Source organism: Pan troglodytes, chromosome 16, assembly GCF_028858775.2.
Source record: "Pan troglodytes isolate AG18354 chromosome 16, NHGRI_mPanTro3-v2.0_pri, whole genome shotgun sequence".
Classification (NCBI taxonomy): Eukaryota; Metazoa; Chordata; class Mammalia; order Primates; family Hominidae; genus Pan; species Pan troglodytes.
Genome location: NC_072414.2, coordinates 77,473,174 through 77,487,543, shown reverse-complemented (window position 1 = coordinate 77,487,543; position 14,370 = coordinate 77,473,174). Strand labels below are relative to the sequence as shown.

The 14,370-nt window shown below is 39.5% G+C and overlaps 1 protein-coding gene across 50 annotated transcripts in view; it reads right to left on the bottom strand.

Moving 5' to 3' along the window:
• The window catches only part of AKAP13 (A-kinase anchoring protein 13), a 373,116-nt gene that overhangs the window by 49,492 nt on the left and 309,254 nt on the right, over positions 1-14,370 (bottom strand). For all 50 annotated transcript variants that reach the window (XR_010151481.1, XR_010151483.1, XR_010151482.1 and 47 more), the window contains 2 exons: positions 13,943-14,075; positions 5,397-5,571 (listed from right to left, as the gene is read on the bottom strand). Coding sequence is in view for 46 of the 50 variants with exons in the window: in XM_054667098.2 (XP_054523073.1) it covers positions 5,397-5,571; positions 13,943-14,075 (308 nt within the window). In the remaining 4 variants the exon portion in view is untranslated. The remainder of the gene's footprint in view (positions 1-5,396; positions 5,572-13,942; positions 14,076-14,370) is intronic.

The window sequence follows — 14,370 nt, the reverse complement described above, 5'->3', positions numbered from 1 at the left end:
CCTCAGCCTCCTGAGTAGCTGGGATTACAGGCATGCACCACCACGCCCAGCTAAATTTTTGTTTTTTAGCAGAGATGGGGTTTCACCATGTTGCCCAGCCTGGTCTTGAACTCCTGACCTCAGGTGTTCTGCCCGTCTCAGCCTCCCAAAGTGCAGGGATTACAGCTGTGAGCCACCATGCCTGGCCTATTTTTGTAAATTTATATAAACTGTTTGTTTTCCATAAACTAGGATCATGCTGTATATACTGTTCTATTTACTGACTTTCCAACTCATCAAAATGTCTTGGAGAGCTCTGTCTGCACCTGCAAATCTCTCCCAGGGCTTGGCACACTATGGTCCTTGGGCTGAATTAGGCCCATAGCCTGTATTTGTAAATTTTTTTTTTTTTTTGAGACAAGGTCTCGCTCTGTTTCCCAGGCTGGAGTGCAGTGGCTCGATCTCGGCTCACTGCAACCTCTGCCTCCTGGGTTCGAGCGATTCTCCTGCCTCAGCCTCCCAAGTAGCTGGGATTACAGGCACTGCCACCATGCCCGACTAACTTTTGTATTTTAGTAGAGATGGGGTTTCACCACATTGGCCAGCTGGTTTCCAACTCCTGACCTCAAGTGATCCGCCAGCCTCAGCCTCCTAAAGTGCTGGGATTACAGGCATGAGGCACCATGCCTGGCCCTTATATTCTCTCTTTACTATCAGCCTATCCATCTATATACTATACAAAATATACTATATTTTATGGATGGATATTTAAATTGCTTTCAATTTTTCCAGAATATAAACAAGGTCACAATAAATAAGTACGAAGGATCATTTTAGAATTCCTTTTTTTAAGCCACTGTGGGTGCCTGGCTCATATTGATATTCAATAAATATTTGTTGACAAACTGCTTTTGTATGAATCACATATCAAACACAGTAGCTTGCAGAATTCAGTCAAATGAACTTTGTTGATTGACTTCATATAAGATCAAGGACTTAAGGGTATAATTATTGATGATTAAATGTAAAAAACAAATATAGTGTGAAGTCATTAAGATTTTCTAGACTGAAGCTCTCCCCTTACTAATGCAGACAACAGAGTAGAAGCCATCTTATTCCTTTATAAACAATTATAAATCAGGACAATATGCTGAAATATTTGAAAAAATCCATGAATACCTTTCAATGACTATTTCCATGCTTTAAATTTTACTCAGTTGTTTTTAAATCTACCCATTAGTTGTTACGTCTTTTTCTTCCATTATAGATTCTATTCGTTTCATCCTTTTAGTAATTTTCTTTCTTTTTTTGAGATGGAGTCTCGCTATGTCACCCAGACTGGAGTGCAGTGGCGCGACCTCAGCTCACTGCAACCTCCGCCTCCCGGGTTCAAGAGATTCTCCTGCCTCAGCCTACTGAATAGCTGGGATTACAGGCGCACGCCACCAAGCCTGGCTAATTTTTGTATTTTTAGTAGAGACGGGGTTTCACCATGTTGATCAGGCTGGTCTTGAACTCCTGACCTTGTGATCCACCCACCTCAGCCTCCCAAAGTGCTGGGATTACAGGCGTGAGCCACTGTGCCCGGCCCCTTTTACTGATTTTCAACATCTCTTGCTTGTACATCCCCTAATTCTTCCTCATGGTGGTTTACTTCCTTATGTGGCATCTATGTATCTTTTATTGTGAGCTCGGCTTCAAAGGATTTTTTTCCTCCTGCCGTAGCCTTGGGTATACTGATTTGTCAACCTAACCCAATGGAGCAGTTCTACATCTGCTACAGGCTGGGTCCCTCAAGGATCTGTCATTCCTAAACTGGAATTTCATGTAACCTCTTGTGAAAGTTTCTTAGCCTGAAGTTCCAGCACATACAGACGGTGTAAACTTGGACTCCAGATTCATCAATTCTCACTCAGGGACCTGGGGAGACTGTAAGGTTCCTTTCTGCTTCTGAAGGCCACTGGGTAGAATTTTTCAAGGCCCTTCATCATGGATGTTAGTCTTAAAACAGCGTTTCTTATACAGGGGTCTCAGTCCCAGCTCCCACTACATACCCTGAGGCCGCATATCTTGACCCCAAATGAGGGGGCATGCTCTTTACTGCTCTGAGTTCCCTCAGGAATTTTCTATTTGGCAGGTTCAGCTATGTATTAATTTTTTAAAAAATAGATTTTATTTAGCATTTTATATTTTATAGCAGAAGGCAGGTATCTAGAACTGATGAAGTTCCCTGAATATTAATTTCACACTGCCAATCAAGAAATACAGCCTCTTCCCGTTTTTCTGAGATCAGTGCTCTCCAAAAGAAGAACTGGCACATTGCAAGGAGGGATGTAAAAAACAATCCCTTGGAACACAGGAGGAAGATTTTACAGCTCTTATTTAAAATGACTTCTTAACGTAGAAGAAAAATTGAGTTAATGTCTAATTGATAAGTGGGTGCCTCGCTCAGTCTTTATGTTAGGCAGCCTCACTTTATATGTGACACTAGAGGTTTCATAAGGGAGTGGGGTATTCTTCACTCAGGAGATGGGCTGGGCATGCATAATCCACATTTGTTTACTTTCAGCATGTTGTGATGAATGGAAACATACAGGTATCCAATAAAGTGGGCTTATGGATTATATTACCTGGTTTCCACTAAAATCAAATGAAAATGATGAGTTACACAAATTCCTTCAAAGAAGTCATGAATCAAAGACAATACTAATCATACTAATAACTAACCAGAAAACAAGAAAATGGTAATTCTGAGACTTCTCTTATTTTTAGAATGAGCTCTTTGAAAGCATGGCACAGTAGGACTCGTATGTAATTTTTATGTTATGTATGTATCCTATGTGAGTATGCTAAAAATGTTTTAATAATAGGTGAACATGCTATAAAATGCTTGGTGATTACTGCTCTAGGCAACCAGGTTATTCCAGTACTAAGAAGCTAACTGTGTCCAATGGCTAAAAAACTAAACTATAGACCTCCGACTGGTGTCCCAGAAGAGTCCTATTAGAACCTGGGTTCCAAAATAAACACTGGAGGAATACTGAACAGTGACAGTCTCTTGTTTCCTAGAGGTTACATGAAATTATTATTATGTGGTAGTGGCTCTCAACGGTCTGGTAAGTCACAAGTGAAGGATGACATTAATGTGTGTGATCTCTGCCCACAGGGATGCATGAGGATTCGGGTGAGAGCTCTCATGGTTTTTTGTTACTTTTGAAAAAATAGGACAGTAAAACAAATAGTGTTGCTGACTACTTTGGGGGTATAACATCCATAAAAATCATTTTACATGAATGTGTGTCATAAAGTCAGTCATATCAGAAAGTCACAGGAACTGTAGCACAGATTAGACAGGCTGTGTGCTAGCTGTAACTCCACTCCTTCTCTTCCATGCAAGAAAGTGAGTGAAAATCATCACAGAAGTAACCTCCAATCTGTCCAAATACACGTTTGTTTTTTGTGTGTTTTTTTGAGATGGAGTCTCACTCTGTTGCCCAGGCTGGAGTGCAATGGCACGATCTCAGCTCACTGCAACCTCCCCCTCCCAAGTTCAAGCAATTCTCCTGCCTCAGCCTCCCGAGTAGTTGAGGTTACAGGCACGTGTCACCAAGCCCAGCTAACTTTGTATTTTTAGTAGAGACGGGGTTTCGCCATGTTGGCCAGGCTGGTTTCGAATTTCTGACTTCAGGTGATCCGCTCACCTCGGCCTCCCAAAGTGCTATGATTATAGTCGTGAGCCACCATGCCTGGCCCAAATACACTTTTAAACATTTCAAATTTCTACCAGGCACAGTGGTGCATGCCTAATACCAGCTACTCAGGAGGCTGGCTGAGCCAGAAGATCACTTGATATCAGGAGGTCAAGACTTAGCCTGGGCAACTAGTGAGACCCTGTCTCAAAAAAAAAAAAAATCAGATTTCAGTAAGTTAACTATTTTTAGTAAGAAATTACTTGGGATATCCAACATAAATGACTGAAAACAAGATTTCAGGACATCATGGTCTGAGAGTTGCTCCTTGACATCTGAATTCGTCACTATAACATCTGAATTGGTTATAGATATAGTATCATGTTAATTACCTCAGCATTCCGGGTGACTGGACTGGCCCTGGATTGGCTGGAACTCCAGACTGTCACCTCTGACCAGAAGCAGCCTCCTTGATTTACCCTGATATGCTCTACAAATACTACTTTTGATCTGTGCACTGACAAAATTTTGAGATGCACTGCCTTAGAGCAAAAACGTGCAAATTATGGTCTGTGGGCTAAATGTGGCTTGAAACCTATTTTTGTATAGCCCATGAGCTAAGAATAATTTTTACATTTTAAATAGTTTTTAAAAATAAAAAAACTATTACATAACAAAAATTTTATGAAATTCAAATTTCAGTATCCATAAGTGAAGTTTTATTGGAATCACACTCATTGGTTTATGTATTGCCTACGGCTGCTTTTGCACTGCAACTGCAGAGTTCAAGAATTGTGACAGAGACCATGTGGGTCACGATGCCTAAGATACTTTTTATCTGGTCTTGTACAGAAAAAGTTAAGCAACTCCTGCCTGAGAGTGTCTTATCAAAACCAGGAACAATGCTCAGTTAGCAGACTTGGCTTTCAGCAGGTCAGCACAGAATGTCCCTGAGCACGGAGGTGCTCTCCCTTGGCCGTCACTATGGCTTAATGTTGGTAATGGCTGAAGCATATATCAAAGTAATAGAATAAAAATGAGCACATATGATCTAACAGAAGACCACTGAGTAGCTTTAGGGTTTGGGATTATGGATAATTTTGATGCTGACACAGACTTTTAAAACGTGCAGTGGTTTAGAGATCATAGAACAGAGTGCAGATGCTCCTCATCCTTTCAGTGAGGCTACATCCACATAAACCCATGGTAAATTGAAAATACTGTTAAGTCAAAAATGCATTTAAATACACCTAACCTTCTGGACATCATAGTTTAGCCTGGCCTATCTTAAACATGCTCAAAACACGTACATTAGACTATAGTTGGCCAAAATTATGTAGCACAAAGCCAGTTTTATGATAAAGTGTTGACTATCTCATGTAATTTATTGAATACTGCACTAAATGTGAAAAACAAAATGAGTGTACCAGTACTCAAAGTACAGTTTCTACTGAACGTGTATTGCTTTTGAACCACTGTAAAGTTAAAAAGCTAGGCTGAACCATCTTAACTTGACTGTATTTGAAATTGGGGCTGTCTGAAAAAAATATAGGCTGTATGTTATACATCTAGAATTTCTTTCTTTTATCATGTCTAAAGAAAGATATAAAAAGGGTTACTTCTCCACATAAATGAGGAACAGATAATGAGTGGGGACAGGAAACAAGAAATGAGCTTTCTTGAGCCAAGAGAGTTCCATCTTACGAGAGGAAGAAGCATGTCTCTTACTTGCACAAGTATAGGCATCTTTGTTGGTGAAGGGCTTCATACACTGGCTACAGCTGATGGGACCCACAACAGGAATGGAACTGAAAGTGTGCCCGTTGACAGTCTTCTTATCTTTCTCCTTGTCTTTAGAATCTTTCTCCTTCTCCTTAATCTTATCTTTTTCTTTTTCCTTTTCCTGCCGAAGAAAAGAAAATAATCCACAGTTAATTGAACACTGGAGGGCTTTCTCCTTACCTGGGCACCCAGATGGCATGTGGTTAACAACAGCTGGTGACTATTTTGGAAAGGAGTGAGAAACAAAGTTCTGGGCAAAGTGTTTTGTTTTGTTTTTTTAAATTAAGGCGTTGGCATGCAAGCTACATTAGAAAATTCACACGAAAACTGGGCAGGCGGAACAGTTCTGGCAGTGGCTTATTCATTGGTTACTTCTACCAACAGACACAATACCCAAGGACCAGCACTGCAAGGAGGCTTCTGACACCTCAGCACAGCCCTTCCTCAGCAAGCTACAGCACAGTCCACACAGGAAGAGAGTCATGGGTTTAGGGCCAGCTTTAGGCAGAGGGCAGAAAAAAGGGTGGTAGCAATTCTGGGATCAGCCTGAGGGAGAAAAAGATGCCTGGGTGGCATGAAAAATTACCGAGGCTCCTCTCTTTCTCACATCAATTGCATATCCCTAAGTGACGGAGTATGTATAAAGTCTCCTCCTTTACTCTAGTTAGAAATATTAAATATGCCCCACATATACATTTTCAGTTTCTGCTAATTAGAATTTTAAGGTTTGTAAATATTAACTTTGCCCTAATTTTCAAACCGGCAAGAGGAGACTGATAAGAAGGGGAGGCTGGAAAACCGTACAGTGGTTAAGAATACGGACGATGGTACCAGACCTCGGTTCAGATTCAGGTACTACTACTACTACTGCCACCACCACCACCACCACCATCACCACCACCACCACTACTACTACTTAGTAATAGCGTGACCCTAGGTAAATTATTTCTCTGAGCCTTAGTTTTCTCATTTGTCAAATGGGAGTAATCACAAAAGTACCCATCTCATATGTTTTTTAAAACATATGACAATTAGGTGAGATAATACATTTCTAAAGCATTTTGCACAGTGCCTGGCACACAGTGAATACACAATAATGCTTAGCAATATTATTAATTACTCATAATTTACTGGAAATGAGTTTCATTAGCTCATTATTCTCCTAAGCCAACACAGAAAGGTATTGCTTGCAGTAAGAGAAAGGAAGTTTTAATGTGAGCAGGGAAGATAGAAGAAATTGGGGAGTGGCTAAAGGACAACGGTGCAGGGCAGGGAGGATAGGAGAATGCACAGATGACAGGAAGGAGCCTTGTTAATAATTTTTCTCAAAAACCACCTTTGTTGTTCCTCAAGCTAGATACCAACAGGGCCACTTCCTTTAAAAAAAATGGGGTTCCAGGGAAAGGAAGTCCCAAGGCTTAGTAGCTCACTCCTCTACCCTGAGTACCTAGGGGTGCAGGAAGGCAGGAAAAGCAGGCAGTGTCCCTAGGTTGGAAAGATAAGCTTCCTACGCCGTGCTCTCTGACCTCTTTTGTGAAGCTCCTTTCTTTCCTGTGGTCTTCCCTCACTTGTCAGAGTGGCAACAGAAACTGATACTCATCTTGTGCTTCCTGTGTGCCCAGCCACTGCCCAGGTGCTTCTACTTACTGAGCAGGCCAAAACCGGGCTAGGTACAAAGCACAGGGGACACCAGCAAATGAGACATCAGACTGGGTGAACAGTGGGGGCACTGGGCTGGGAGTCAGGAGCTCTAAGTGCCAGATTAAGTTGGCCATGTCACCTTAAGAATACTGCTGGAATGTCAGAAATGTTCTAGAGACAGACTGAAAGCAGAGGACTCATATGACATCAAGCCTCAATCTAAGAGAGGCTGTTGTCAAAGCTTACACAGTCATGAAGAGGAATGGAAAGGAATTTAAACACTGAAAACTTGAAGAACTACTGATGAGTGGTGGGTCCTTAATTAAATATCTAAAGCAGTCAGGGACATTTCAGGTGGACACCATCCTTAGGAGGCCAGGACCATGGGGATATAACCATGCTCTCCACAAAAGGTCCTTTAGAAGCACTGTTTGGCAGAGTACTTGGCTGGCTTATCAGTATCAATGAAATAATTTCCTTTCAAACCAACTGTACTACAAAGACCTACCATTCACAAGGTAAGAGGTTTTACCTATTGTCAATACCATTGTCACGTCCTAAAAAAATTCCAGGAAAATGGGTGTCCCAAGTCAGTGATCATGACAACTACTAAATGCCTTAACATTTTGAATCAATGTCTTCTACATATGTCATTTCGTCTGACTCAATAACTCTGAAGTGGGCAGGGTGAGCATTATGCTTCCCATTTTACAACGTAGAGGATAAAGATAATAAATAACAGCTAAAAATCTGAACAGTTACTACGTGCTAATCACTGTAGTAAGCAATTTACATGTATTTTCTCACAACAACCCAATGATAATACTAGGTATTATCTCCATTTTACATCTGAAGAGACTGAAGCTTAGAGATGTTTAATAATGCATTTGAGGCCACACGCCAATAACTGCTCAAGCTGAAATTAAGATTCAGATCTGGCTGACTGTAAAGCTCAGCTCTCATACACTGCACTATGCTGCCAGGGATTGGAGAGGTTGGTTGACTTGCAAAAGGTCACACAACAGATGATCAGCACAGTCAAAATGGGAACCCAGGTCTTCTGACTTTCTGTTCAGAACCCAACCACTGTAATGAAATGGTAAATAATTGCTAGATCTATGATTCATGTGAAGTCTTTTGTTAATCAAATACATATAATGAACATCTAAGAGCCAAATTACTACACTTTTGAACTATAAAAAATAATGAGAGAGGAAGGGAGAAAAACTCCTTCACTTTACAAAACAGGAAGCTGTTCTGAGTGAAAATTGGTAATCACTAAAGTACATAAAACTTTAGTAATAATCAACAACTAAATTTGGGTTTTTTCAAATAATTTCTTTCTTTTAACTAAATTTTGCTAAAGGTTTTTCCATGCATAAAATGTTAAATGGAAAAGCATCTGATTTTTTTGCTCAGGAAAGTTAAATTATACTTCAATCGTTTAAAAAATCTTTTTATGGCAACCAGCTTATCCTCTCAAGCCTTGCAATGCTCTTCAAACCTGAATAAATAAGAAATAGCTTCCCTTTGCAACAATCCAAATTAGTTCTTCCCAGGATAGAAACAAAACAAAACAACCAACTCCACTGGCTCTTTCTGTGTTTACTAGAATTTAGTGCTTTAAAGAAGTCAGGCTCTTACCTCCCCATGCTTTGGTCCTATGAATCTCACTGTTATGTGGGGTACTTCATGAAACCGAGCCCATTTTATCGACATGATTCGACCCCCATGCCAGGAAGCGTGCTCTCACAGAAGCGGGGGCGCATGCCGTCAGGGCAGAGCTCAGCAGCTTTGAGCTGCCATTAGTGAAATCGTAAGAGGAAGCCAGAGACTGGCTGAGAAAGGGAAGGAGGGAGGGCAGAGGCTGCTTGTTTCCTTAAGACAGTCTTAACTGTTTGAATGCTGCTGCTAAAGCCAACAACCCTTGTTACAAAGGATACAGGAAATGAAACGAGACCTCACTCCCCCCAAAAACAGTGTGTGTGGACAGTGCTTAAGCAGCAATATAAGAACTCTAGCAAGGTTTGAGGCCAAGTTTTTACACGGGAAGTAAAGGAACACATCTTACCTATTTTAAAATAGACTCCTCATTTTGTAAAATGCAGTGAGTTTCATAAGAAAACTTTTCAGTGAAGTTGCCTGGTGTAAAGTGGTGACTAGTTATTTTCTGAAGTTTGACTTTTCCATGTTTAACAACTGGCAAAATGCTTTAGCTGTGTGCTGGAGAAACAGGCTAACGGTATTTAACAGGGATAGATGCAGGTAACAACTGCACTAGGACACTATCAAAGGTGATTCTTCACTTTTCCAAAAATACCCCTTTATACATGTAATTACAATAAAAAGAACACTCTGGACAACTGTGAAAACATGATATGATCAAACAACTGTCATGTTACAGATCTTTAATCAAAGAAGGAATGAGAATTACATTTAAAATTAAGTCTTTGTAAACACTACTCTAGGAGGCACTTCTGAAAGGCCTACGGGTACAGCTCTTTTTAATACAGACCACAGGACCTAGGAGCTGTAACTGAATGTCCTGTTACAAAGTCATGTAGTATACTTGCAGCTGTGCAGGAATTTAACCTGTGCACTCAAAAATACCTACTTCAAATCAAATAGATTTGTCTACAACATTTCTAACCACCTCTTCTTTGTCTACAAAGAGGAAAGCTTAGTATTAGGTTGGTGCAAAAGTAACTGTGGTTTAGAAAAAAGAAAACCAGTGTGATAGGATGGTTTGAAGAGGGTCATTCCACACTCCCTTTGTGAACTCGAACACCACGCATATGAGTGTTTAAATACTCTGTAACACGCAAAATTACTTAGCAGGAAACAGCACTATCTCTCAAAGATACTAAGACAAAAGCAGAAACTGCCAGTCTTCCTGCTATACTTCCTGTTTAGCACCCCCTCTCATCTTCCACAAACACATTCAATATATTTATCTAATCTAATCACTTATGCCAGTCGGTGATAATTCTCAAAAGGACATAGGATCAAGGACTCAATTTCTTAAGTTTATATACAAAACCCAGTGATCCAGACAAAATATGTTACCCTCCTAGGAATGTGAACAGTTTACTGCCTACTGGCTTTTGGCTTCTTTGGACATGTTTAAGAACTGTTTATCATCACAATTATACAACTGAATGGAATATATCTAGGTTAATCACTATAACCTATTTTCATAAAGATATATATATCATGCAAAAGGAAAGCAGACATTTTCAAATAATCCTTAGACACTTCTCTAAGAGTTACAGGTGGCATTTTAATATTATATTCAGTAGATGCTTAAGTTTTTCCTTTAAAAGATGTAGGTCTAGTTTTATTGTATGGTAGATTAATAAAACAATTGGATCAGATGGTCTCTCACAGCATCTATTTAAAAAATAATTTTTAAAAACTGAAAATTTATCATTTTCACAGAAAAATCAGTGTCAATATCCATAGTAGCACTTTCAATTTGTTAACATTATGGAGAAGTAACATTATTCAATAGTTAAGAACAAGATTAGAGTTAGCATCACTATGTTAAGAAAATTTAACATTCATTAATTTTTATGTTACCATTTAGAAAATACAGTACTTCTGCATGGTAAAATGCTATGCAGATACATAGCATAGTGAGGGTATTTAACACAAAATATACTGCTTTACTATTTCCCCTATTTCTTTCCTCTCTCTTTTTTTTTTTTTTTAAGAGACAGGGTCTTGCTCCATTGCCCAGGCTGGAGTGCACACAGCGTACTGCAGCCTTGAACTCCTCGGCTCAAGTGATCCTCTTGCCTCAGCCTCCTGAGTAGCTAGGACTACAGGTGTGTATCACTACGCCCAGCTAATTTTACAATTTTTTTGTAGAGATGAGGTCTCACTATACTGCCCAGGCTGACCTTGAACTCTTGGTCTCAAGTGATCTTCTCATCTCAGCCTCAAAGTACTGAAATTACAGGTGTGTACCACTGTGCCCCACCCCCACCTTTTAAAAAATCATCTTTTGCTACATTGACAAAAGCCAAGCTGTTCCAATTTTATTTAAAAGTGAGCTAGTAACAACTCACTATAAAAGGTGACTTACAGTTGCCAATAGGGCACTCTAAACACTTGGTAATGGGAAATGGACTACAATCCGGGGTTACGAATTTGTAATTTTTTGAGTTTCCACTGCTAAAGACAGCACGACTCCAAGAGATCAAATCTTGAAGCCAAGTCTGAAAGAGGAACCAATCTCAATTGCAAAGAAGTGTTGTCATTTTGACAAAGGAGATGATCAGAGGCAAGAGGTCAACTGATACTAAAAGTTTCTACCAGTGATCACAGATTTCGGTCTAACACAAAATATGTTTTCTCCTGTCCTTTCTGCTCATCCCCTCCTAGCAAACTCCAGTCCTTTCAGATTAAAAAAGTTAAAAGAAAAAAATTACACTGTATAGTAACATTTTGTTTAAACACAAAATGATGAGTAGTACTTCCTGGAAGTCAGATAACAGGAGGTTGTGTGAGGTTGTGTGACGTGAAGCATACATCTCTGTGCCTCAGTTTGTAAAATAAGGAGGCTAGGCTGAGGGCTGAGACTTTTTTAAAGGTCAGGGTCCAGTTTCTAAATTCCATCTTACATTGTTTTTTTTCCTATCATGTGTATGTTTTACCTTATCCATGAGATGAGTAGTACATTCACTGCTCTGTCCTAAAACTCTATGACATTGGGGAGATGGCTAGAAAGGGGGAATCTCCACGTATTTATTGGTCTTCCACGAAAAGCTTGTTTGAAGACAAGATTCAGTAGTTTTAAAGCAAAATAAAAAACAACGAAAACATTTTGAATTCATCCAAACTAGATCATAAAGTTTTTCAAGGTCAGGACTATGAGCTTTAGTTCTCTTAGGTGCCTGTTAACACCTAGTGGAATGCTAAGACTATACAAGGCATTTAATAATACTTGGCTAATTTATATTGATCTGTCCAAGGGGATTTTCTTTTGTTGATACCAACTAGTATCCAAGCCGGCAGTGGTAAGTAAAATAGGTAAGGCTCTATTTTAAGCCTGGCTGCCAATATGTAAATACGTAGAATACTGGTAAAGCAGTATTCTTTGACCTTCATTTTTTTTTTTTTTTTTGGAATTATAAAACAAGGCTGAGTCTGAAGTTAAATGTGTGATTATGCTAGAAATAATCTGCTAGACTCTTTGCATCTCTCCCTGATTGCCTACTTTCTCTCCATTCTGTACTTGCACAGGGGAAATGAAAACACAATTCTTGTGGCACGTTTTGTGGAAAAATTTCTTTGAATGTATTTGCTAAACCAAGAGATCTTACAAAACATGGTAAAATACTTTGGCTATATTTCCATCAGCCCACTGAAGTGAGGGCTTGAGAAGCTTAGTGCACCTTGTTTTGTGAGGGAGGAGGCAATGCCCTTTTATGACAATATTCTTGAATTCAATGTTTGTTTATTCCCTTACTTCTAAATATGCATGTATGTACGTGTGTATATATCTGCATGTACATGTATATACTACACACACACACACACACATGTACGCACGTGCGCGCACGCACACACACACACACACACAGTGATTCCTTGCAAGAGTTCCTTAACTGATTTCAAATTTTTATTTACTTATGTCTTTATTCTGTTAGAGGGTGTTGTGGGTAGATGAATAGGGTGTGAGAGGCGAAAAGTTTTTCCCCACGGACTTGAAATGGAATCAGTTTTGGTTTAGCACTGGGAATCAGTATAAGAAAGTGAACTTCTTTTCTCCCTTTCTTTTGAAAATACATTTTTTAAAAAGATTAGAAATATATAAACCAAAACATTAAGCGTAGTTATCTCTAAGCGGGGTTATTCCAGGAGATTTTCATTCTTTTACTTTTAGATTTTGAAGATTTCCATAATGAGCATGTGAAAAATAATTAGATAAAAAATGTTACTTTAGGCTGGGCACGGTGGATCACACCCAGGGCTTTGGAAGCCTGCAGCGAGAAGAGTGTTTGAGGTAAGGCATTAGACCGGCCTAGATGAAACAGCAAGACTTCATCTTTACAAACAAATTTAAACATAGCTCAGCACGATGGCACAACATGACTGTAGTCCTGGCTACTCGGGAGGCTACGGTGCGAGGCAGGAAATTGCTTGAGCCTGGCAGTTCAAGACTGCAGTGAGCTATGGTCACGCCACTGTGCTCCAGCCTGGGTGATATAGTGGAGCCTTACACACACACACACAGACACACACACACACACACACACGGTTTAAACATTTATTTAATCTCTTAATCACTAAGAGAATATATTCCAAATGCTCCTAATTAGAAATAGATCTAAGAAATCATATTAGTCTTAAAAGTTCTTGTAATCTTCTGTGGGATAATCCTTCCCTCTAAACCCAAATATAAATATTTTCAATCCTTTGATCTTTGCATAAAATCCTTCTGTTGAATTTAAACTGATATTACAGATTTAAGCACTGTGGTTTAAGAGTATGGGATTTGAAACCAAAGAGATCTGGTTTGAACTACTTCTTCACATTAGAGGAGTATCCTCGGTAAGGTACATCACTTTTAGAAAAGAGAGATAATACCTACCTGACAGGGTTGTTGAAAGGGTTAAATAATATATGGAAAGCACTTAGCATATAGTGAAAACTCAGTAACTGGTAGTTCCACTTCTTGCTATTTTTCTTCTTATTATTTTCCTTTAAATATTAGGCGATTTCGGAGAGTAATCCTGAATTTATTTCCATTTATGTCCCCATGATTTAACCAGTTTTGGTGTGAATGCAGGCTGTGACAGGATCCTACTGAGGTGATCACAAGCAATGCCCACAGTGATACTCACTTTGCTCTTCTTGCTGCTGGACATTTTATTCTTGATGTAGCTGAATGTACGACTGACTTTTGTTCCACTCTTCCATTCAGAATCTTTCTTGGAGGGGCTATGTGGCAGGAAATTATAGTTCTCTTCTGTTATACTAAATAAAAACAAGAAGATTGATTTTTTTTAAAGGGCTACAGAAGTTAAATAAAAGTGAAGCAGAATAAAAGGTAGATGAAGGCTGCTGAATGGCTTTTTATAGAGTATGCCACAACGCCCAGGTTCTGTTATCAAAACTTGGCTAAGTTTCCTTAGATCCATCACTAATGTTTTCTTGTTCACTTGTCTGTTTTGGAGACAGTCTTGCTCTGAGTGGTGTGATGATAGCTCACTGCAGCCTCGAACTCCTGAGCTCACGCAATCTTCCTGCCTCAGCCTCTAGAGTAAGCTGG